The sequence below is a fragment of the Xiphophorus couchianus genome, chromosome 4 (genome assembly GCF_001444195.1).
Source record: "Xiphophorus couchianus chromosome 4, X_couchianus-1.0, whole genome shotgun sequence".
NCBI classification, from domain to species: Eukaryota; Metazoa; Chordata; class Actinopteri; order Cyprinodontiformes; family Poeciliidae; genus Xiphophorus; species Xiphophorus couchianus.
The window spans coordinates 31353402-31378282 of record NC_040231.1 but is presented as its reverse complement, the minus strand read 5'-3'; the positions used below and the strand labels follow the sequence as shown (position 1 = coordinate 31378282).

The window sequence follows — 24881 nt, the reverse complement described above, 5'->3', positions numbered from 1 at the left end:
TAGCTATATTTATCAATGATTCAGACCAGAAGATCAGTATCAGCCAAAATGAGAATGTTAAATGACAGTTAGACTCTGAGGTTTGGGCAGAAGGTTTATTCTGTCTGCGTTGAGCCACAAAAAGTTTCATCGCTCACCTAAAGTGACAAAGTCAAATCAAACCCTCTGCTGTCTAAAACAACGACAGACAGGATGACAAAGAGACTAGCTGATGCCGCAGAGCAGCGGTGAGCGACAGGCCGATACTTACCCTGCATCTCTATTACAGGGAGACAAAATGCCACAGGGACGGAGGGACAGTGAGACGGTGGCAGGTGAGAGCGGGGAGGGGCGGGGCAGCAAAAATAGAAGCAAAATTGGGGGGAAAAAAGAAGAAAAAGGGAGACAGAGAGAGAGAGAGAGCATAAATAGCAGAACTTATTGTTAAGGTTAGTACAAAGAAGCCATCAGGACAGCCGCGGTGCAGCAGGTTAGAGCAAAAACAACGCAGCAACAACCAAAAGGAGTCCAGAACCAAATATATCACCATGCTTCAGCTGTTCAGTTATCAGGTTACACGGGTCTGGTTCTGTGTAGAACCCCATTAACAACAATCTGATGTTTGTATTTCATAGTGACATTTATATTATGGAGTATTTATTAGTTAAGTATTTATTAATAATAGTATTTTTTTGTTTGTTTATTTATCTCTGGCATTATGAATCTATGAATTTATTTCAGACATTCCACCAAGAGAAAAACAAAACAAAGGTAATACTTACATTAACTTGAACACAATTATTATTACCTTTGATTTGATTTTTTTTTTCTTTTTCTCTCTTGGTGGAATGGCTGAAATAAATTCATAGCATACTGTTTTGTTCAAAATAATAATAAAAAAATACTGTTATCAATAAAAAATGTATAAATACTCCATAAAATATATAAATGTCGTCATGAAATACAAACAAAATAAATATGTCAGATATAAATATTTATTGTTTTTTAAATTCATTGAAGAAACGTCACAGATCAAATACTAGGAGTTGCAATATTATCAATAGTCACCAGATGGCAGCATAAACCAATCAATGATTTTATTTCTATCGTTCAAACTCACAATCACTTCAGTTGGAAAGTTTGGTTTCTGCTTCCTGTTTGTTGACAACAAGAGTAGCTTAAAGGGACAGTACTATGTGTTTTCCAGGCTCAAAGTTACAATTTATAGAACAATCATGCATCTATGTTACCTTCAGTTATTATAAAACTGCTATATAATTACCAAATATAACTTAAACAAAATTTGACTTAGTAACTTAATACATTGAAATTGGGCCTCTGTCTCTTTAAAAACTCCTGCTCTTTCTGAAACTCTGCCTCCATGAAGTCACCACAACATGGCTCCTTTATTAACCCATTTTAAGAACATTTTTACAAGTATCACACTAAGAAGTAGACCATATAATGAGCTCAGCAGATGTTTGCTAATTGCTGCTGGCTAGTCTGAAGGAGCTGAGTAGGGGAGAGCTGCCCTGTACGGCTGAAGCTCAGAGGAGGAGCTGCGCCTCAAAGGCGGGGCCATTTCCACCCAGACGTCTTGTACAGCTGAAGGTTGCCATGGAGATTAAGGGATTTCTCAAACATGGATGAAAGAATCAAAGCAACACTCCACGTTTGTTTTTGATAAGGGAATGTCATTATAACATGATGCAGAGGTAAAAAAAAAAAAAAGTCAATGTCACCTGATGCTGCCCCTTTAATATTGAGTCAATTAAAATAAATGTATTCCTTTATTTTGATTTCAATAAAGCTCTGGTGAATAGTGGTAGGATCCCAGAAGAAGCAATGTTGGAAAAAAACAAACAAACAAAGAAACTTGTTTTTCCAAAGTTCCACATAAAGATCACGACCGAGACCAGAGCCGGAGCGTCACTTCTGGTTACCTTTACGAGCCTTCTTCTGCAACTTGATGGTGTCCGATGACTTCTTCTTGATCTCGTGGCGTGACCTCTTGTACTCTTGAAAGAGGAGAAACAGAGATGCTTTTACATGGGAATGCAAAGCCTCGGGGTGAAATTAACTTTCCTCGCTCTTCACATGTCAGCTTTAGCAGAACTGAGTCCGTGAACCGATCCGACACAAGCCTGTAGTCTTTTCACTGCCTCAAAGGAAAAACATTACAGTTGGACACAAACTTAAAGATTCTCATTTAAGTCTACCCATAATCAAACTATTTGACAGAAACCATAAATGGTTAGAGGGGATATTTATTGGTTTGAGGAAGAGAAAAAGATAAAAAAAAATAAAATAAAATAAACACTTTGAAAATTTGGTGTCAGAATCCATAGTTGGAAATCAAGGTTAGTACGAGCGTGGTTGTAGTTAGACCTTCTCTATAGACATTCTAAAGAAATGTTGATTCCACAACTTACAAAAATGTGATTTATGTGTATAGAAATAATATGAACCTGGCTGCACTGACAGAGTTCTTGTTAAAGATGGTCTGTCATGGCATTTTCCGTATTTAGGAGGGAAAAATAACAATAAGAAAGACCAGCATTGGACATACTTACTAGTTACCAACTCTTACTAATTAGAGGAATTTTCTGTCAAAAAAATCTTCCGAAGAAATGAAATGATCTTTTTTAGGCTGATGTTCAGTATCCTCATAAAACCATGTAAAAAGAAAAGAAGCTGCGATACTGACGTTGTAATTAAACATTAGTGAACCTGCTGCAAAGGGTAGTGTTTGAAGAACCCTAATATAAACTGCGAGGAAACAAATATCTGCTTGTAAGACAGCCTCCAATCAACAACTCATGGTATCAACAAGAACTTCGAGCTGAGAGTTAAACTGCTGCGAATAAAACTGCAGGCCGTCAAAATCATCTTCTGAAGAGGATTTAGCAAGGCAGCAGTGTGGTGTGAGTGTTACGTCCCAAACCAACAGATAAGGCTTCATGAATTAGCACATTCAGCTGGTTTCATGTTTCACCTTTGGCATGGTCCTTATCCAGCTGGTTGGCGGTCTTCTTCCAGTCTTCAATCTTATCCTGGAGAGGAGTGATCAGACTCTCCATCAGAGCACTAGAGGAGACACAGATATGGAAAGATGGAAGGCATCGATCACTAGTGGCATCAGTAAAGGAGAAGAAGAGAAAGACTTCACAATTGTCTAGATGTGTTGAGTCCATCACTGCTTGTAGGGAGGCAGCATTGGTACGCCTACGTTGTGGCAAACTGGACTTTCTTTCTGTCCATCACGATACATGATTTAAAAAGATTTTGACAAAACTCTTCATGTTTCATTTTGTTTTATCAAAGCAATTACTATTATATTACTTTATTAGTCTAGCTCAGATAATTAATAAAATACATGCTTGCAGTTTTAAAGAGAGAAAATGTGAAATCTTACGAGTATTACGGGTTATGGTACGAGTGTCTTTGCATGGCACCTTTTAGGTAATCAAAATTGCAACAATATTTTGGATTGATTTCGTCAAATTTTTTTTCCTGCACAACCATATTGACAGCTAATGACCCCCATCATTAGCGTAATAGCTTTTTGTTGTGGAAAAGCCATTAAGAAGTATGGAGAATGAATACAGAGGAAAGTGGTGGGTAGGAGTAGACTCTTGGAGAGGCTTCCTGAGTGGTTTATGATGCATACCAGTGGTTGTACTCGAATACAATCCTTGAAATGTGGAGAGGGTAAGCAATGCAGCAGACACCATTCATTCAGCAAGACAAGACACGAACGATTTCTGCTCAGACAGATGAACTGTGTATGACCAGCGACGCCGGGAAGAGAAGGAACCAAGATGTCTTACTTCGTGAACTGGCGAAGTTTGGCTTCGATGCTGCGATGTCTCATGCACATCCTGGTAAGAGCTGAACCGATGTCTCTGGTCGCCCCTGGACAGAAAGGACAAACAGGAATCAGAACAGGACACACACACACACAAATGCAACAAAAGTATTCTTCTGTTCGTTTACCACAAAAGGCCTGTTTTAGTTCCACCAACCACAAATCTCAGGTCAAACCTTGCATTAAACTGTTAGCACGCTGTATAAAGACAAGACTCATAAAGTCATCGCACATTTCAAACAGACGGACAGCCAAAGAGCTTTTGTTTCCTTTTACACTCAGCATTTATACAAGAGAGAGATTGGCCGTTGTGGAGATGCTACACACACTCCCAGCTTCGCCCAAATAAAGCAGTGTCCCGTGACGGGGCTGCAGCGCCCAGAGACCCGCTTTCATGTGTGGCTAACCTGCTACTGTAAACACAAGTCTATTTTAGGAGAATAGGTCTATATGGAAAAAGCTGAGCAGAGAGTTTGATTCAATGGATGGCAAACACCGCTGACTTCCAAACAAGGTGCTCAGAGCTGCAGCCGCCACAGGAAACTTGGACATGCCACTTTCTTCTTCCAGATTCCGTCTGAGTAGAGCTAAGGCTAAGAGTTGTGCTGGAAAACAGCACAAGAACAATAAAACAATCCAAACTTTAGGTGAAACATGCAGTGGAAAGTTCTGATTAGAGCAGCGAACAGGTGTTGCATGCTACATTAAAACTGGAAAATGACTCACAATTTCTGATGACGATGCTACAATAATAGGATCAAGCATCTTATAAACTGCCAAGTTTGTTTTTACTATGGGACTTGATTCAAAGTTTTAGTGGAGTTAATTGCAGTGTCTGTAATTAATTAACTGCATTTTGATCAAACTGTATGTATCAACAAAATAAAAAAATATTTTAAATTCAAAAACCCCTTTTTGATGCTAAATTATCGAATAAATAGATAGCTCAGCAGCAAAGATATTTATTGTATTTAATCTGTATTCCAGGTTCTTCAACCAACCATTCAGCTTTCCAGTGTTTCAGGAACTCCTGATTATTCATGAAACGTCTTTAGAAATGTGGAGTGGAGATGCTAACGTTAGCGTTGAGGATGTCTCTGCTGCTACATGTTTAGCACTGAGGTGCTTGAATAGGTTCACTGATAGGATAACGCCTTTCAGCACAGCTTGTACGCAACAACAACGCAAGATCATTTTTAAAAGCAATAATTAACCCCCAGCGGGCCAAGAGAAGAGGCTTCGTTGCTCATCACTGTTTTAATGGATGTAGCTTGTTCGACATATTTATGGAAGTACCAGAAACAGAATGCAAAGGTTCCGTCTATATATATTCCGTCTTCGATGATCGACTTTGTCATATATATATATATATATATAAACTGTGCTAAAATCTATGGGAACACTTACGTATAACAGGTTAAAGTCCTGGACCTACTTTTTAGACAACGTAGTCACACAGTGACTTACTTACATGTAAGGAGGCCTACACGTTTATTAGGATCTCAACATGCAGTACCTTTCACCCTGATGATCCTACAAAAGCATAAAATGCTAATATTGTTTGACATGAATGAGCCTCATGCCAGCAGTGTCAGTGGGAGTGCAGACAGGAGCATTTAGATCTGAACATCACTACAGAGCCACTAGAATGGCTCAGTGACTTTAAATAAACCTGGGGAAACTTGATCTCAAGCAAGCAAATAAGACATTAGAAAAAGCTACAACTGGAATTTGAGATTTTCTTCTTGTACAAAAAAATGGCAGGAAACCTGCTTCTTGAAAAGCAAACTCTCAGTTGTGAAACCTTTTTAAAGTCAAGGGTTCCAGAGCAAAACTAAAAGTTTTGACTGCAATAGTCTCTCACCTTCTGTAGTTTATTAACTCACTCAACAGTCATAAATGTCACTAATATGATGCATTTAATGGTTTATGTAATTTTTTCTTTTCTTTAAAATCAAAAATTTGGGGCAAGTTTGAATGTATAGTGGATTATTTTCTGAGACACAGAGGGTCGAGTTCTAAGTACAGTACAGGTCCAAATATATAAAAACATTTTCCAACAGAGTTGGTTGTTGGATGACTTTTTACTTGGCATGGTGGAGGCCTATCTACTTTAGTGATCAGGACTACCAGAACTCATTGGTTTGATCAATGTCAAAACAATAGGAAAGTACAAGACATTCAGATTAGGTCAGAGAAAAAGAGATGTTGACTTCATCCAACCAAACTCAGTCTTAAGTTCAAACAACTGAACATGAGTAGAAGTTATTACTGTCCTTCACCAGATGCTAATATCTGAAGGACCAATCTGTCATCTCAGATGAAAGGAAAACTGATTAGGAGACAGCAGATCCACTGAGGTTGAAACATAGTGTGAACTGGAAACTGCTGGAACCCTGGTGGGTCCCACCAGTTTTTCACGATTCTGCGATTGTGGAAATTCACAGAAAATCAACAAATCCCCCCATTTTTTGAGCTAATGCATAATTGTGAGTTTATTGCAAATTTTCCACAGAAATGCTAACTCCTACCTGCAGGTGGCAGTATTACTTCTTCCACATTGCTACCTGAGCCTTTCCTGATGTCAAGTTACTGTCCATGACTGATATAAAAGATGTTTTTATGTCCACTCTGGACATAAAATCGTAATAAATCACAAAAACAACCATAAACTCCTGGAGGGACTGGCCAGTGCTGCTGTCTGCCGGTTCTACAGAACCACAGACTGAGCAAGTAGTGACCAAGAAAGATGTGCCGGCTCTAAAATCATCACCCTCCAGGAGCCTGACTGTAATTTGCTGTTGGATGACAAGCTATTGTCGGTGCACTCAGAGCCCCAGCCGAGATTTAACAATGGTGGGTGAGAAATTGCCCACATTATTCATGCAAAGCATCATGGGTTATGGGAACAGAACTCATTCTTCAGACTTTTCGTGCCGATTGCCATTCAGGATAAGAGACGTAAAATGATTGGAACAGAACAAATGGACAACAACAGCTGGAGTTGAAGAGGACTGTAGATGTTAGCTTCTGCAGGATGGTTTCCACTGTGCATATTGAAATATATTTGGTGTTTGAACAGTTACAATTGGTAGATCAAAGTGGTTTCAGAAGGGGTCTATCAGCGGCTGTCCTCCCTAAAACCAGTGGTTCACTGTGTCGAGCATAATGTTATCTGCAGTCTACCACAGACATGAAATAACATCCTACAAAAATATTAATGCATTCATATTTATTAAATAGGCCATCAGAAAGTGTAAATATACACATAAAACAGTGGTGACCAAAGCAAAGGCCTGAAGGTTTTCGCCCTTTCCCTTTTTCCACACACCTGAATCAAATGATGGTTCATTAGCAGAACCTTCATTTGACAGGACACCAGCTCTTAAAGGTGTAGTACGTTACTTTCATAAACCAGATGAAAATTAGCCTCTCCAGCTAACTCTGGCATATTCATATGACATATTATTGTTGATTAATATGCATAGTGCCCTTAATGAAATAAAAAAAAAAATCACAAATTCACAAGTTATTGTTTTAATTTGAAACACACTGTCTGGTATATCATGAGTGCCTTGCTCATTAGCACCTCAAAAATCTCTGCTACAGTCATTGATCTACCACAGCAGCTGGTCTGCTGATACTAACCAGCAGCCGTCTGATTAAAAAAAACACAAAATATGCTCTCACTTAAGCTACCACATACCCTGAGATTCTGCACACACACACACACGCACACACACACGGAACTATTTCTCCCATCCAGACAGAAATCCCTCTTTCATAATTAACAAATTCTTCCCTCTTTCCTCTCGTCCTACCCAGCAACCATTCCTCCAGCAGAACCAGCCCAGCCTGAACACACACACACACACACATTTGTAGACACAGACATGCTAGGAGATATTCACAATGCACGCCAATCAATTGCACAGACAACTTCAGCAGCATTTTGAGCGGTGTATGCGTGCGTGTGGGCGTGTGTGTTTGGGGAACCTGATTCTCTGCGATTCCAGATCAGTAAGAGTGTGTGTGAAGAAGGATGACATGGGAAAGAAAAGAAACAGGAAGAGTCTGAGAAGGGATGAGAAAGCATGAGGACGAGAGAAGTTGTCTTGCACATTTTAACGAGCTCACTGCTGGAGCGAGAGCCATGGGACCCGAGTTACAGCCAAGTGTGTGCGTGTGTGTGTGTGTTTGATCTCTGCATTTATGATGGTTCTCTTCCTGTTTGCCTGTTATTACCAGGCCACTCAGACTCCATAGGAGATAAACAAGTAGATGAGAACACACTATTCCCATCTGGTGCTACTGTGAGCGTGTGTGTACGCATGGGAGTGTGTGTGTGGGCGTGGGTGTGTGTGTGTGCATGGGGGGGTGCATGTGTGTGTGTATGCAAGTCAGCGCTGGAGGATCATGAAAACAAACTACCATAACAAAAAAAACTAAAGCAAAAACGTAGGGAGCCGCGATTTAAACATCCTGCAAGTTTCTAACGTCACAAAGTTTCAGGAGACGAGAAGAAAGTAAAGCTCAGAGGATTCCAACCTGAAGATGAGTTTTATACAGAAAAGGTAAAACATTACAAAGGACTTCAGCCAGACAAATTACAGTCTTGAAAGAAGATTAAATCAGAAAAATATGTCATAGTCTTAAAAATCACTGTTTGCCTTCATTCTGTGGTACTTTGGTTTTGAAATTCTCCAACCTTCTGATAATGATTTCCACAGTTAAACATGTTTTATCTAAACCAGGGGTCATCAACTTTTTTTTTTTACGGTAATTTGGGACCCCAATGTTTAATCTGGAACAAGGACCCTCAAAAAAAAAGTAGAAGAAAATAATAATAATATAATGTTTCACAAAACATACTATAGGCTAGAACTACAGGAAACATAACTGAGCATTCAAAACATATATTGCACAGCTTCTTTAATTCCAATTATGCTAAACTTAAGTTTGATTCCAAAAGTGACGGCCTACTATTGTCACTGCCATCAACAAACTGTTATTTTACATAAAAGGCAGTTGTTTGATGACTGAAATCATTATTTTATGTGTAGAAGACTGTGTGCGTCTAATAGGCACTCATTTCAGTTCTCTCATCAATGGAATCTTCCTCGGTCAGAAGGAATAGGCCAACTCCACCAAGGAATAGGCCAACTCCACCAAGGAATAGGCCAACTCCACCAAGGAATAGGCCAACTCCACTAAGGAATAGGCCAACTCCACCGGTGCAGCTTAGAACAGCTTTTCCCAATTCCAGTCCTCAGGCCTCCCTGCTCTGCATGTTTTAGATGTGCTTCTATTCCAGAGCAGCTGATTCAAATGATTGCATGACCATCAATTGCTGCAGAAACCTGTTGATCACCCATATATTCAATCCAGGTGTGTAGCAGAAGGGAAACACCTAAAACATGCAGGGCAGGGGGGCCTGAGGACCGGAATTGGGAAACGCTGGCTTAGAAGGTTTATTGATAGAACAATAGCAGGTAAATGGGAGATGAAACCACAGCCGATGATGAGGTCTAGACTGCACCGAGGTGCCCGTACTTGGTGTGAGTGTGTGTGTGTGTGGTTATCTGAACAGAAAAACAATAAAGGTACATATTAATAGCCATGCGAGCAAAAAACAGCTACACGTAGATACAGGACGAAAATGGCCTGCAGCACCACAGAAATCCACCGGAGGGCGCCACAACACCACAAATGAACCGTTGGTTAAATGCAACAAACATACAAATGGCAAAAACCGTCAGAACACATGAAATGAACGGCAATTCCCTCATATACTAATACAATAACAATATATATCTGGCAAATATAGTATAACCTGAGCAATTATAATTAAACGCCTGCATTGTCGGCGGCCAGAGAAACAAGAGGACGTCATCACCTCGTGGGCCAACAACCGACACAAACACAAATATCGACATGGAAAGTAAACTTACATCATAAAAACGCCCACAGGTTTCATACACACTGGATTACTAAAGGATTGATGTGGATGCTACCTCCATGCCACCGAGCCACACAGAAGCAGTGAAAAACAACTCGCTCAGCTACGTAAAATTAGAACTACAAAATGAACAGATGCATCTTGGGTAATGCAGTGCCAAACAAACAGACGGACTTTTAACATTATGTCCCCTTTGATCAATTTGAGACATTTTGGGTTCATGTTAGTGAATATTTAAAGACGTAGCCTATACAGAATATACAAAAAATGTCTCATTAATCACAGATTTCACGACTTGTTGAAGACTTCTGATCTAAACCTTTAACTGTAGCTGAATGTTTGGTTTGTTGTCCTGCTGGACTTTTTATCTCAGGCTGTTTTCACACCTGACAGTCCGGTAGACTCGGTTCGATGTGCGGTTCTTTTTAGCTTTGGTATAAAACCACAAACCATTTCTCTCTCTAGCGCTAGACTGTCATGTTTGTTTTGGCAGTATTTACCCAGAATGCCCTGCGCCACCACAGCGTGTGTTTGCTGTGTTCCCTTCATGGCCTCTGACAAACTGCAAACAGGAATTTTCATGGCCTTTTAAGACCAGATAGAGAAACTTCACTGAGCTGATAGAGTTAAGGCAACTCCTTAACAATTGCAGTAGAATCCATCCATCCATCCATCCATTGTCTGTTCACCCTTGTCCCTAATGGGGTCGGGAGGGTTGCTGGTGCCTATCTCCAGCTACGTTCCAGGCGGGAGGCGGGGTACACCCTGGACAGGTCACCAGTCTGTCGCAGGGCAACACAGAGACATACAGGACAAACAACCATTCACACACAACACACACCCAGGGAGAATTTAGATAGACCAATTAACCTGACAGTCATGTTTTTGGACTGTGGGAGGAAGCCGGAGTACCCGGAGAGAACCCACGCATGCACAGGGAGAACATGCAAACTCCATGCAGAAAGACCCCGGCCGGGAATCGAACCCAGGACCTTCTTGCTGCAAGGCAACAGTGCTACCAACTGCGCCACTGTGCAGCCCTGCAGTAGAATCTTGTAGTAGAATTTAGCAAAAATAAATGAATAAATCTAAATGCATGATGAAAAACAAACAAAAATATGTTTTCACATAACAAAATTGTTTGTTTCAATTTCCATCCTCCTTTGCATCCATCATCTAAGTTTTTATGCTGCCAAGATTCACAAGGAAATGTTTGAAACTGCTGGATGTCAGTCAGTGGCAATCCTCAGAGTGTAAACTAGAATGCTCTGTCACATTCCAGACATTCTGAAGCTAAAGTACATATCGAACTAAAACACACACACTGACATAAAGCTTCATAAAATTTATGTTTTCCTTTTTAGGAAAAAATATCCTGTTTTCCTTTTCATTTTCCCCCCTTCCCTGCTTTTCACTGTTCACTTTTCACTGTCTGGATTTGACCCACCAGCACTAAGTCTTGTAAAGGGTTATGATTTATAGTCGTGTTTACAGAGGCAATGGAAGAACGAACTGTAAAAGCATACAGTCTATGCAGAGATCAAGATTATTTCACTGATGTACAGCAAGTACATCAGTGAAATAATAGAAAGCAATAACTTTCTAGTGTTAAAAAATTTCATCTGTACAATGAAATTGACGAATAAAAATAAGAAGGAAAATTAAAAATCCATCATATGTTTTGAAGCCTTGTCTAGTATCGGCATGTCGAGTCACTGAGAGGCTGAAGGGATGTGATCACACCGGAAACTAACGGTGGCAAACTAACCATTCATCCTCATCACCTAGCAACTGAATTAACTGACAGATTTGTTACAGTTTCCATGACAGCGCAAATCTTGCCCTGTTGCTAAGGCAGGAATCGGGATGTTAGTTGCTAAGGTCAAACGGTTGGGTGTTACGGAAACAAATGTCTGTGTTGCAGTGGCACAGAGGAAGAGCTAGAACACAGAGCAGACAGGGGAAGATACACACACACACACATGCAGACACACACATATTATATCTTTCACTCTTCTCAAGGACTTTACGTTGACTTGCCTTCATATTTGATTCGTTTTTATAGCCTAACCCTAACCTTAACCCTAACCCTAAACTCATTTCACACCTGATGACGTTACAAAACAATACTGGGCACATGTGATGGTCTCGTTGAATCTTTATAATCCTAATTCTCACATATAAAAGTTGTTTTTTTTTTTTTTTTTGGCAAACTGTAGCTCCAAAATGTTAAAAAGAGTTCATGGAAACCGTGAAAATAAGGAGAGGGAAAATTAAACCCTAATTGTTATCAAATTGACAGATTTGAAATCAGTCTGAACATCTTACTTTGAAATCTGTAGTTTTTGGTTGATATGTCGTCTTCCATGCAGCAGAGCATGTACAGATTAATTGGAAATTAGAAAGCTGTAATTGGCAGATGGGTGGTTTAATGTGCCTGCAATAAGTATTTATTAACTGGGTCACCGCACACACATACACACACAAAAAGTTAGGATAGCAGTTTTGGAGGGAAAACATGAACATTCTGCTTCTATACGTTTAGTATCATGTGATGAAGAAAGGGTTAAATCCTGAGAAGGTGATGCTGCAGTTACCAAGGTTACAGACGACTGAAGCAACCACCATGACGCCTACATCTGTGCCGTGACACAGCAACAATGAAACTCTGGGACCACAGTGAAGGCAGAAAGATAGAGGGAAAGAAACGTGTAAAATGATGAGACGACAGGCTAAAGGCAGGAGGACGGACAGAAGCCAGGATCCCACAGGGATTAAACAAAATTATTCACGAGGTCTGCGTATTTCTCTCACCGCCAAAACTGAGACGGTGTTCACTAGATGACCACTCCCGCCAGATCAGGCCGCGTCTAATGCAGCGGCGTGTAAAACGTACAGTCTGAATCGTCGTCCAACGAGACCACATGTAGAAAACCTCCTAGAGCGCTCGCTGAAGCAAAGCGTTATGGTATGAGACATTATCCTGAAGGTGAAGGTCACACCAGGTAGAGGGCTGGGAGAAGTCTCTCTGAGGATGAAAGTCGTGATATCTGAAGATGCATTTTGGTTAGATATGGTAATAAATCACATCATCAACTTGTCAGACTCCTACTGCGGTGTTTGAACGCTACAACCGTTTTAAACACGTTCCAGCGTTGGGACTGGAATCAGGGGAAGTATTTTTAGAAAGAAGGCCAAGCGCCACACTGATCTCATCGCGTTTTATGCAACACAGCTGCGGTTTGCATGAAGTTGAGGTGTGCAGACTTAACAGCAGCTGTAGCATGTTGTGGACTTAAAATTGCTGAGCTCAGATTTTAGCTGGTCCTTTTGAGGAAAACGTCAACAGCAGAACAACAGCATGAAATCCTTCATGCAATTTTCTTATTTTTATTTTATTATTTCCTTTATTTAACCAGGTAAAACCGCAATAAGATTCAGATCTCATTTTCTATGTTAACTATGTTTGAAACTTTCGATGTTGAAAATTTATAGCAACGTTCTGACATCAAACGACACAAAGTGATACGTGCAGCGTCCGACCGTGTGAGGAAAATATAAAATCATCAGATAAGCACTATCAAGATCCTGTGGTTACCAGTTTACCCAGTTCAACTGTTTATGTATAAAGTAGAAAAAGTGTCAAAATGTACAAAATTTTCCCCATGTACCCAGGCTCTGTCTCAGCTTGGGGCCTTACTTCTCTCACCATGAAACCTAGAAACGAAGGAGCTTTTGGGAACAACCATCCAAACAACAACGCACATCAAAACACAAACTTGAAAGCTAAAAAGAAACCTAACACAAACGGAGAGTTCCCTGGTTGCACGTCAAGAAACTTCAGGCGAATGAGTAACAGACAAACATGCATCAGCCTGCGGTGTACAGAGCGCCCTCGTCGTCTCCAGTGTTATGGACATCTTGCGTCAGTCTAAATGAAAATGCTACACAGCCCCCACATTTCAGGGAGTGTTGAAATGGCTCCCTTTGTGTGATAAAAGAAATGTACAAACTTTTAAAATTTTCAAAGACCAGAAGATACCGGCAGCAGCGTGTGACTGCTTCAGGACTGCAGACACAAGTTGGCAAACAACATTGGCATTGAAGAACTTTCTTTAACACGTTAGGCAAAATACCACTGCCAGACATTTTCTTTCCCATCAATCACACATGACCAGATTTACACAAGTGTCATGAAAACCAGAACTCTGGAACACCTGACAGTCTGGAAAACTCAGATCCATTTGCGAACAAAACTGCAACATTCGTTACATTTTCAGCTGTTGTTGTTCTCCTTCAAACTGCACCGAGTCAAAGATCCAAACCCTTTGCACTAAGAACCACTGAACCAAACATTAAAACCTTTTTAAGAAGACACTGGGTGCAACTTCCTTCTTTATGAAATGGAATGGCTTCAGATAGCAGTTTTTAGTAAAAGACCGTGAGCCTTTTCTCACACTGGTGCTACAATTGTGCGTTTGTTTGGGTTGTAGTTACCCAGAATGCCCTGCACTGTTGTCCACTTCCTGCTTTAGGAGCGGACTCCGATCTGGTTGGCCGTCACTTATGCATTTGAACCGTACCGGAGTTCACTACAACCTAACCCAGACCGAGGTTTGTAGGCGGACCAGAGTTTGAATTTATTACACCCCCCCAAACTAACCGGACTATCTAGGAAAACTATCTAGAGTTTGATTAAAGCGGACTAACATCCATGATACCGTAGAGCTGTGGTTCTGCTGGGCTGGTGGATTAGACTAAATTCTGATGGATCTGGGAAAGAACGCATGTTCTTTGACTTTGATTACAGAGGCTTTAAATCTCTCCTACTCACACAGGCTACTCACCAAAACTCATGTAAGGACAGACAAATGAGACAAACTGAAACAGATACACAGTCACTTCCTGGAGACCACATCGAGGAGAAACTACAGTACAGGCCTCCAGACAGGACATTTTTACTGAAATGTGGTGGGCTGTTGCCAAAGGACAGATTCTGTTACTAAAAATATCGACACAGAGAGCAAACAGCCAGGCCAGCTGGCTCTGACATCATTCAAGAAACCGCAGCAAAAAGACCTTCAAGCAGAACAATAACATTAGTAGTTAGCGAGCTAGTTTTCTTGCTGACCTGCTAAATATGAACTTTATATTCAGGTATTTATTCCTCTAATCTGATTAAGACCCAGACATCGTTCTTAAGAGAGAAATCTCAACACATTCCCAGGTCAAACTAGAGTTCCTCAAGTGAATTCTGGGTCTGCCCTGGGTGTTCATCTGGTGAGGTATGACTGGAAAACATCCAAAGGGAATCATTGGTGAAGCATCTGAATCAGATGCTCAAACCACCTCAACTGACCCCTCACATATAGCCAGAGGAAGCTCATTTCAGTCACTTTTACCCAGGGACTCCTGGCCACTATCCTCACGCCATCATCACAGGTAAGGGTTGGAACATCCACAGGCGAAAACGTCTTCTTCACTCCGAAAGACCAAGGCAAATCCCCCATTGCAGACGAGACCCCAATCTGTCAGTCAATCTCCTCTTCCAACACGCGACCGCATATGAAGAAGACGGGAGAAACAAACAAAAGGCTCCACGGACAAAAACCTGTCTATCCATCGATTTATCTGGTACACGTCTAGTACAAGTAGTCAAAAAAGCAGATCATTTGGATCATTAAACATCTTTTGGCAAAACGTCACAACCGAGTTCCTAAAATGAGAGGAAAACCTGTCATTGTGAGGTCAACCCATTAACAGATTTTCACAGGAGCTGCTGTTTGATGTTGGCGTATGTGAAGGTGTTTCTCTGAGCGTCGCCTGTTGAGTGGCTGATTTTCGGGGCTGTCTGCACATGCCGGCCTCTCGAGGCTCCATGACACACGATCTAAAGGAGCTCTCTGCTGCTCTGCCTACTCCAACAAATGCATTTTACATTAGGTTGGAGTGGAAGCTTTTGTTCCTAACATACTTTTATTATTCAGATGGTCCTGTTCTGGTATTTTGTACCACATAAATTCTTTCTTGTCAGCTGGAAAGCTACACGAGTTCATTCTTTTGTTTGCATTAAAACACAAAGGATGGGAGGTAAAGTGTTGAATAAACGACATTTGAAATGTTAAGAATTCTTATCCATAAATTGTTAAAATATCTGCCCAATGAGTGAGGCAGCTTAGTCCAAAACTATTATATTTCAGGAATGGTTAAGTCAAAGTCCAGGGAATGCAAAAAAAAAAAAAAAAATCCCCAATGTCTCCAAGAAATAATTACACTATAGATTGTAAATGCATGTCACACTTTGCACATTTTTGCTAAATTTTGAAAACCATGTATAATTTTCCTTCCATTTCACAATCATTCACTACTTTGTGTTGGAATACCACTTTAATTTTCAGTTTATCGAAGTTTGCAGTTATAACATGATAACATGTGAAAAAGTGTAAAGTGTATGAATGGGGTGTACATTTATGGTGTTTCCAAAAATGAAGAATAACAGCCATATTAAATTGTCTGTGGTTTTTCAGTTGTTTTAGGGTCATTTTGATTTGCTGAATGCAAAAGTCACATTGGTTTTGCTCAATCAGGTCAACCCTCTGAACTATGGAGCAACATGAGCATCAAAATGCATGACCTGTTCTCACATCTGTATCAGGTTCCTGAGAATCTGATCAATGAATGACGAGCAGGAGGAGAGATTCCATCAGGACAGAAAAGTGATGGAGGATGTTCATTTTACATGTACTTACCCTTATCGGGATTTATTATTCAATTTACAGAAATCTCCAAGTTTGTAACATTAAATTAATACACTCTGTTAGAAAACATTCTTTCTTCTCCTAAGACCTTTTTTGGATGAGCAATATTAACGTAAATGAACTGATAATGTCACAAAAATGTCATCAATTTAGTCAGAACATCAAATATTTCTAAATCCAATTAGAATAAAAACCTGACCTGATTGAGAAAAATGGATGTCATTTTTTGATTCAGCGGTGCAGTGTTTGGTTTTGTACACTGTGATCAGTGTAAATATATTTTTTATTATGGTTTGTGATTTTCATACTAAAAATGTGTACATACTAGTGCCATTCAGGGAATTTAAAAGCTGAAATGTCAAAGTTTGACCTAAAGGAACTCTCACTGCTGTGCGTTTTTTCTTTTTTTTTTTTTTTTTTTACCGTAGAATAAAACATGCCGCCTTACAAGCCAGCAGTTCAGCTGTAAAACAATGCTATTAAAACGCTCCTAAATGCCTGGTGTTTTCCAGCTGTACCCAAAAGTTTGACACGTTGACCTGCCGATGTGTGTTCTTGGAAGGAGACCCTTTATAGAGTACAAAAGCAATAAAAATACAGTCCGAATATCTACCCTGGAGGTCTGGTAGCCCTGCAAAGCTGTCATTCAGGAAATATTATCTTTGTTTTTATGGTGTCTGATTTGTGCCAACGCTGGTGTTAACAGGTATAACAGGCGACTCACAAACCCCTGCAGGGCTACCTGCTCTTTCTGATTTCCTCACAGAATCATTTGCATGTATTACCCACACAAAGGCACGAAAAACATAATTAACATACATGGCTGCACCCTAATTGGGAAAGAGCTTGAAATTCACATCCCATTGCATGCCAGCCTTCGGTCCACATCTTACACTCTGCTGCGTTAAAATGTGTCTGCGTGCAAACAGAAACTCACCTTCACATTTGTGTTTTGCACCTGCATAACGTTTTAAAGTTATGGTGCATGACTTGTTGGTTCTACAGATTGAGACATGCTGTAATATGCATCGATGCGTTCAGTATATGAGCTATTCTGAGGTGTGGTCACTGAGTGTGGGTGTGTCAGAATGACAGAAAGAGGATTAGACTATTAAGTATGCCTGTGAATGAATATTAATCCCTGCTGGAATAGGAATGCCTCTTTAATCTTGGACTAATGCAATACTTACATCATATAAAACACTGGTAAATGTAAATGCAGTCAGCAGTTACACTCATATCATTTCTGTAATATATAGTTTGGTATTCTGGGGATGCAATGTGCAACAATAAACATGTGATATTGTTATTATGTTTAAGGATTTATGTGCGATGTCACGTAAAAGCTATTAAGCTAGGTGTCCCTTTAAGTCACACTGTTTAAAATAATGTGCAACAACCACTTGGAGCCGTACGACAGAGTGCTGAGTCACACACTGCAGAGGTCTAAATATAGCAATATGGTTGTTGTAGTCCGGGCAATAATACATAGAGGACTGAATCTGAATAGCACAAGCAGAGCAAGAAAACAATGTGTCAAGACTCTAAGACATTTTTTTTTCATCTTGAAGCTTTATAAGTCACAGGTTACAGTTTCACCAAATGTTTGCATGTCAGATTTTACCATAAATTGTGTTTTTATGAAATGTGTACAGCGTTATTAGGATTTTTGAAAAAAAGCAATGCTCAAATAATACATAAGCTGTTTAAGAAACATGAAAAAAAGAATAGATAGATTAATATTATAAACGGCTGTCTCTGCTTCTTAACATGGCAGATGGCTTATGTTGGAGCACACCAAAAGTTTTTATATGAAGACATGTACCACATACTGTAGAAAACTAAATGATCTGTTACCCTTTCCATTCAGTCATTTAATAGGTTTGATACATATAACCTAAACCTAAACATGGTTTCATGAGGCTGAAATAGGAAGGATTGCCATAAGTTTGAGCCACTTCAGGTATTCAGCTAAGTGAATCTTCATCAGTGCTGACAGAGCATCTGCATAGTTTACCATGACATTAACAAAAGATACATTCAGCTCATTAATAGAATACTTAATTTGAGTAACATTTGTGTCAGTTCTCTGGGAGTAGCTAGTGTGCAGTATGTATGGCATCTCTATTTTGCGAGGTCAGTTTTCCACATGTACAAAACTTGGTGGCACTGTAGTTACCTAGAGGACAAATAGTGGATGTCATAGAATCAAACAATGATGATTAATGATTTCACCATTTACCTTAATATAATAAGATAAATGGTAAAATGCTTGGCAGATACGTCAATATTGACATCAGAAACCATTTGCCATTAGCCAATATCTAGTTCAAAGTCATCTATGCAATAGATATTACCCTCACCTTATGAGGCGGTTTCAGTATGAGCAAACAGTTTGAGTCTGAGCCTGCAGTCTTTTTAAATAAAATATGATGTTGTTAACGTTAATGCGCTGGTCCTTGCCTGGTACTCCGGTTACGTCCAACTGTCCAAACATTTGGGCCAGGACATTAACACGTTATTTTAAATTCATTCTTTACATAGATTTTGACACGTTAAAAATCATAACACGATTATCATTTTTCTTTTACATACAAAAGGTCAGTGCTGGAACCTTCCACAACGAATACAAGGTCAGGGACAAAACTGCGAGTATACAGCTGAGGCAGCAGCAGCCACATTGGTTCTCACGCCTGACTGATGGCTGTTAATGCTACGGATTAACAAACTCTCACTCACATACAGCACACACATTAACACACACACACGCCTGCGCACACACACACACCAACAGGCAAAATCCAGGAAGATGCCTTATGCTTCAGTATTTTTGCACAAATAGGACATTTGCTTAAACTTTCATGACAAAAACAAGCAAAAAAAAAAAAACTAACATAATGCAACAAAAGAAACTTCACACCAATACCTTCAGAATTCACACACACATGCAAGCACTCTTTCCCACATGCATCGTACTCCTCAAGCCAGCCTCTTGTTCGATTAAACAGGATTGGCCCCAGAGCAGCTACATTCAATCAGCTCAACTTCCCATGCTGACTGAAAGAGTGCACTGCGTGTGTGTGTGTGTGTCAGTGTGTGTGTCCAACAGAGCATAGCTTGTGCTGTTGACCTCGGGGACAATGCTGCTCTGTGACATGAGGAAATGTCCACATAGAGCTGCCAGAGACTGAGGTGGGGACGGAGGGACAGAAAAGGCTGGAGGACGAGAACATGAAACGGGATTCGATGGGAAAAACACGTCAGGAAGTAGGAGACCAATGGCATGCCAGGGAAAAGAGAGGAGGAAAGAGGACGACAGTGGATAGAGCGAGAGACGGAGGTAGAGACGGGATAGAGGCGGAGAGAAGGGAGGGAAGTAGATGCTCTCTGTTGCCGAGGCTTAATTAGAGACAATGATGTTGTTTGGTAACCCTCTCAACAACAAGAGACCTATCAGCCATGGCCTACTTACATAGGAAGAGAGGTGAGAAGGAGAAAAAAACTAAGAAAGAACAAACAAAATTATGTAAGAAAGAGACATTTAGGTGGTGGTTCAATGTGATGAAGAAATGTGGCATATTTCTGTATGACGTTTCACAAAGAAAAATAAAATGGGACAAAAGAAGCTAAGTAACAAAACTGGTCTAAGGTTGCATTCACTGTTTATTCCGCTTTAATCATACTCAATCAACGTTCATTTGCCTAGAAAGTCTGGACAGGTGTGACTGTGCAAGCGAACTCTGACGAGGACCATAAAAAGCAAACTCTGGTTTGCCGACAAACCTCGGTCTCAGTTTGGGAACTCTGGTCCGGTTCAAATGCATATGCAAACACCAAGCAGACCGGAGACCTCTTGAAACACCTGATGCTCAAAACACGTTTAGTGCCAACGCACCTTCAAGCGTCCGCATTCAAAGTGCACATGCGTCGAACTCGAAGCATCGGACATGTTTTTTTTGGACACGTAGCGCGCCTGGTGTGAACGCAGCATTAAGAACATCGTACAGCCACTCAAGAATTAAAACCATTTGTAGAGTTTTCTGTATGTGGTCATATTACCCCATGAACCCATGGTGTGTTTTCTTAGTAACGTTAGCTATGTTTTGAGGAACAGAATCAAAGTTTTAGGACAAATCGGTTTGACTTGATTGAAGATTTGATGCAGGAAGTTTAAGCTGATTTCTGTTTGCAGCCTTCTTACTGATTCTGATGTAATATCACTACTTGTACTGTTTTATATTTGTTTGCTTGCAATTTCAGTAAAGTCCAGTGGTTGCTTTTGGGCTAAAGTAGAAAACAAAGCAAATGGAAGTGACTGTCCATGTCAGCATTGATGCAGTGCAGCTGGGGGTTTATTTGATTATTTTATGAGTCAATGCCAACGCATTTGTTCCATGAAGGCATCCAAACAATATCTAAAGATGACTTCAGGATGGGAAGGTTAAAATGTTTCAAATTGTAACTGAGTCCAGATCTAAGTTTTAAAAAAAATCAGTGGGGTCATTTGTATGACTCTGTGGACAGCAGATGTCCTTTAAGACCTTTATGAGGGAGAGTGGACATATATTACCGAATCAATCAATATATGGGATGTTAATATACTTATACCACATATAATCGAATCCTGAAGTTGAAACCTTTGAAAATTATTAGTGTTTGTGAGTTGACTGTGTGTGCAACAAGGGTACTCTGTGACATAATTGATCATTGTCTCATTTTATTACATAAAAAAAACCTGGGATTGGTGAAGGGCAGAAAACTGCATCTTGTTCAGCATATGCAAGCTGTAGAAAAACATCAGAGACTGATCTGTGATACTTCACCAATCACAGAACACTTCATTGTGGTTGTATTTAAAATGGACTCCATTACCCATGTGGGGTTAAAATAATGTCAGGACATGACTAATCCTCACTGTAACCAAATTATGTAGACCAGAGTACAGAACCCTGCTTCGGGCAATTCTGTTGCATGATCAGCTGGATAAGATCAGAATCGGCAGTTGACCGTGAAAGGCATGCAAGCTGTGAAAGGCAATTAAGCCATCTTCCTCAGTTTTCTCCTCTCCTCTTGGCAACAACACGGCTATTTTTTTCTCCGCCACCACTTCCGTCCCTTTTTCTCACACGCTCCTCTTTCTCTCCTCTCTGTTGCCAGGCAACCGTGCTGGTAAATGTGATTCAGCTCGACCGCGATTGGGCGAATTGTGGATCCGTTGCCGGAGTCAGGAAGAGAAAACGGGGAGATAACATGCATCGCACGCCGGAGTCGCAACTATGAAGAGTCTCCGCTGTTCCAGCTAACATAAAAACGGCTTGCTGTGCTTTGTGGAAAGTCGACACTTCCAAGCACTTTGCAGATAGCCAACATGTTGATGTGAGGCTGAGGTGCGTGGGGGTCTCTGTGAAGTAGCAGGTGTTGCTTGAAGGAAGCAACATGCTGATTTCTGCATAAGGAAAACTTCTGTCTCTATATTTACCTTTTGTCAAGACGTCCTCATTTTGCCTCCCAAACAGGTAATCATCAGTCAACCCTGACTTCAATGCCAGCCCCAAATAGACCGCATAAACACAGAAATGTATAACACAGCCTGAACAAAAATCTCCTTTATTTCAGTGCCTTTGCAGAGAGCATTTGCATGTCACTTTGTCCTGTTACCACAACGAACTCATCAAGGAATCTCATTGGGATTTTATGGAGTGCAGGAAAATGATGCATAGGTTTCAAATTATTTAAAAAAAGCCAAAAGACATTCGTTTAGTTGAGCTCAGCTTACGCTGGCACTTCTAAATGATAATGTAGACCTACCAAAACACATGGTCATCCAACAACCCCAAGACCAAGCTTTAGTCAAAGAGGCAACCAGCTAATGACTGAGTAGCTCTGGAGGAGCTGCAGACAATAGTCAGACACTGAGGTCAGAAAGCACTGCATCTTTTCTCATTTCTCATAGTTCATAGAATAAAACTACAATGTTCATTTTACTCAAACATATATCTATAAAAAGTCAAATCGGAGAAACTGATCATTTTGGTCTCTTCATTTGTTCCAGAGCTGTATATACAGTACATACTGTATATCGTCTATGCTTATATTGCAGTATAATGAAAAATATAAATACTAAAACTCTAAATATATGAGAATACAGTACTTAATGTATCTTATGCTATTTTCCAATATACTTCGTTATGCTGTTGTTTCATAAGGGTATACTCATTTGCATCTTATAAAATAATCATTTACTGTGACTGATATCGTCTAGCAGTGTAGCTCCACTGTCCTATTCATCATTTCTTGATACACAACCATGAGAGTTTGAGATTCTTCATCACCAAAAATTAAATAAGTTCCTTCTCATTGTATTTTAAGTATGTTTTATGAATAGAGTTCTATACATCAGTAAGCTGTTTATCCATCAATAAACTGGTTCCAAATCAAATTTCTGCTTTGGTGAACCGACTGTGAACTCTTGTGAATGTGGCCCAGGTTTCTGGCAGACTCTGTGTCACAGCAGTAGTCACACCAGTCGTATTAGTGGTTGTGTTTCTCCAAATCAAGACCACATTGGCCATAAACTTCTCTACTTCCTGCCACGGCTCTCTTCCTTTGGCTTCATTCAAGATGATAAAAGTTCTAAAAATGACTCTTCCAGCCTGTTTTCTCTCCACACCTTAGTTTGTTTCTGCTCCTGTCTCGTTTTGTAGAAAGCAGAGTTATTTTCATCTGTAGCCGGGAGATCAGTTTCCATCATAATGCACAAAGAACGGCAGAAGTTTGCATCTGTGCATGAGGGCATCCAGACGTGAGCCCTGTGTGCATTAATGAGATTTATGATGCTCATAATGAAAACTTGTATCTGGGTGCAGGCAGACAGCCGGGCAATAAAACCACCAGGCATTCTGTACCATCAGATAATCATCTCCATCAGTGCTGTGTCCCGCACAAACTAACACAGAAGCACGCAGAAATGCAAGAACGCACGTTTGTGCTTCATTGCTCTGTGTGCGGCTAAATGTGTACCATGGGAGTCTGTGAACTGGTCCAGTTTTACTGCTGCTACTGCAGATCAAGTGTAGGAGAAAGAAACAAAACATCTATCTAGAGAGTTAGCCAGCTATTTATGTAACTAGATAGATAGATATTTTATTAGATAGCTAGTTAGCTAAATAGCTAGCTAGCGATTTAACTAGCTAGCCAGGAGAAGGCCTTGAATACTAGACAAAATTAGACGTAAGTCTACCACACCTGGCAAGAACAGGAGCAGGATGTGCAAAGAAACCCTAAAAACATCCCAGCGTCTCAGTTAGATACCAAAGTTATCGGCCAAAGTTATCGAATATATTGGGATTCTGATCCCGTATCGTGCATTTCATGTCATTACATATACATGTATACTACAAATACAAAGCCTATGTCAAAATCAACAAAAAATTACTTAATGAGAATAGAAATCCAAATTCCAATTTTGGATTCATCAAATAAAACAAATAAAATAGAATTTAATCAAAATATGCCCAAGAAAGTATTAGCTAAACCCCAAAGACCTTTTGGGTTTTTGTTTTTTTTTTCTAAAAGGTGTTTTTAGTGGAATTGTACAGGAAGGTTTGTCTTGTTTTTGTACATGACAAGAGCTTGGTATTTAACAGGGGTGTGTGGACTTTAGAGATGACTGTGACTGAAGAGGAAGAGGGTGGTGACAGAAGCTCACAGATAGAATCAGCGAAAAAATGCAAGAAAATCTTCCAGTGAAATCATTAAAATATGTGTAATCTTCTGACATATAAAAGGTTGGTTTCCTCCGTTCGTGGTGGAGTTAAGTAGCAGCAGAATGGAGAATTTCTCGCCGTTCTAGTTTTCGTTCCGTCGTTGTTGCGTTTTGCTCTCCCATCAGACAGAGAGAGGAAATGTGGATGGTTCATCTGAGAGTGGCCTCCGCTTCACCCCCCGGTGGGGAATTTGCAAACACTTGCACACCTCCTCCCGCTGGATTTCACCAACGTGTTAAGTTTCCCTCTAGCACACACACACACCCTCACAAACCCAAACGCAACGCAAACTTCAGCTCCTGTCCTCCAGGCTGTCTTTGTTCAACTCATCAGAAGCTAAAAAACACCCATAAATCCCACATGCTGTATTTTGTGACATTTTCCATTCTACTAATTAAAAATGCATCCGGGGGCTCTCTGTCCTCAGTTCCTCGTGGTTCTGTTTGTTTTTTCTTCTCCTTGTTCTCATCTTATCACTGACAATCCAACAAACACTTCTCTGGGAAAGTTTTCTGACCGTTTCCCTCCATGCCTCTTTATTTAGCCCTTCG

At 40.2% G+C, this 24881-nt stretch overlaps 1 protein-coding gene across 5 annotated transcripts in view; it reads right to left on the bottom strand.

Annotated features, from left to right (window-relative positions):
- The window catches only part of LOC114142754 (MTSS1-like protein), a 73089-nt gene that overhangs the window by 24624 nt on the left and 23584 nt on the right, over window positions 1-24881 (bottom strand). For 3 of the 5 annotated variants that reach the window (XM_028014201.1, XM_028014199.1, XM_028014202.1), the window contains exons 4-7: window positions 3810-3894; window positions 2975-3066; window positions 1923-1997; window positions 251-259 (exon numbers count right to left, since the gene is read on the bottom strand). In XM_028014201.1, coding sequence (XP_027870002.1) covers window positions 251-259; window positions 1923-1997; window positions 2975-3066; window positions 3810-3894 — 261 coding nt within the window. The remainder of the gene's footprint in view (window positions 1-250; window positions 260-1922; window positions 1998-2974; window positions 3067-3809; window positions 3895-24881) is intronic. The other 2 variants (XM_028014200.1, XM_028014203.1) reach the window with 1 other exon arrangement.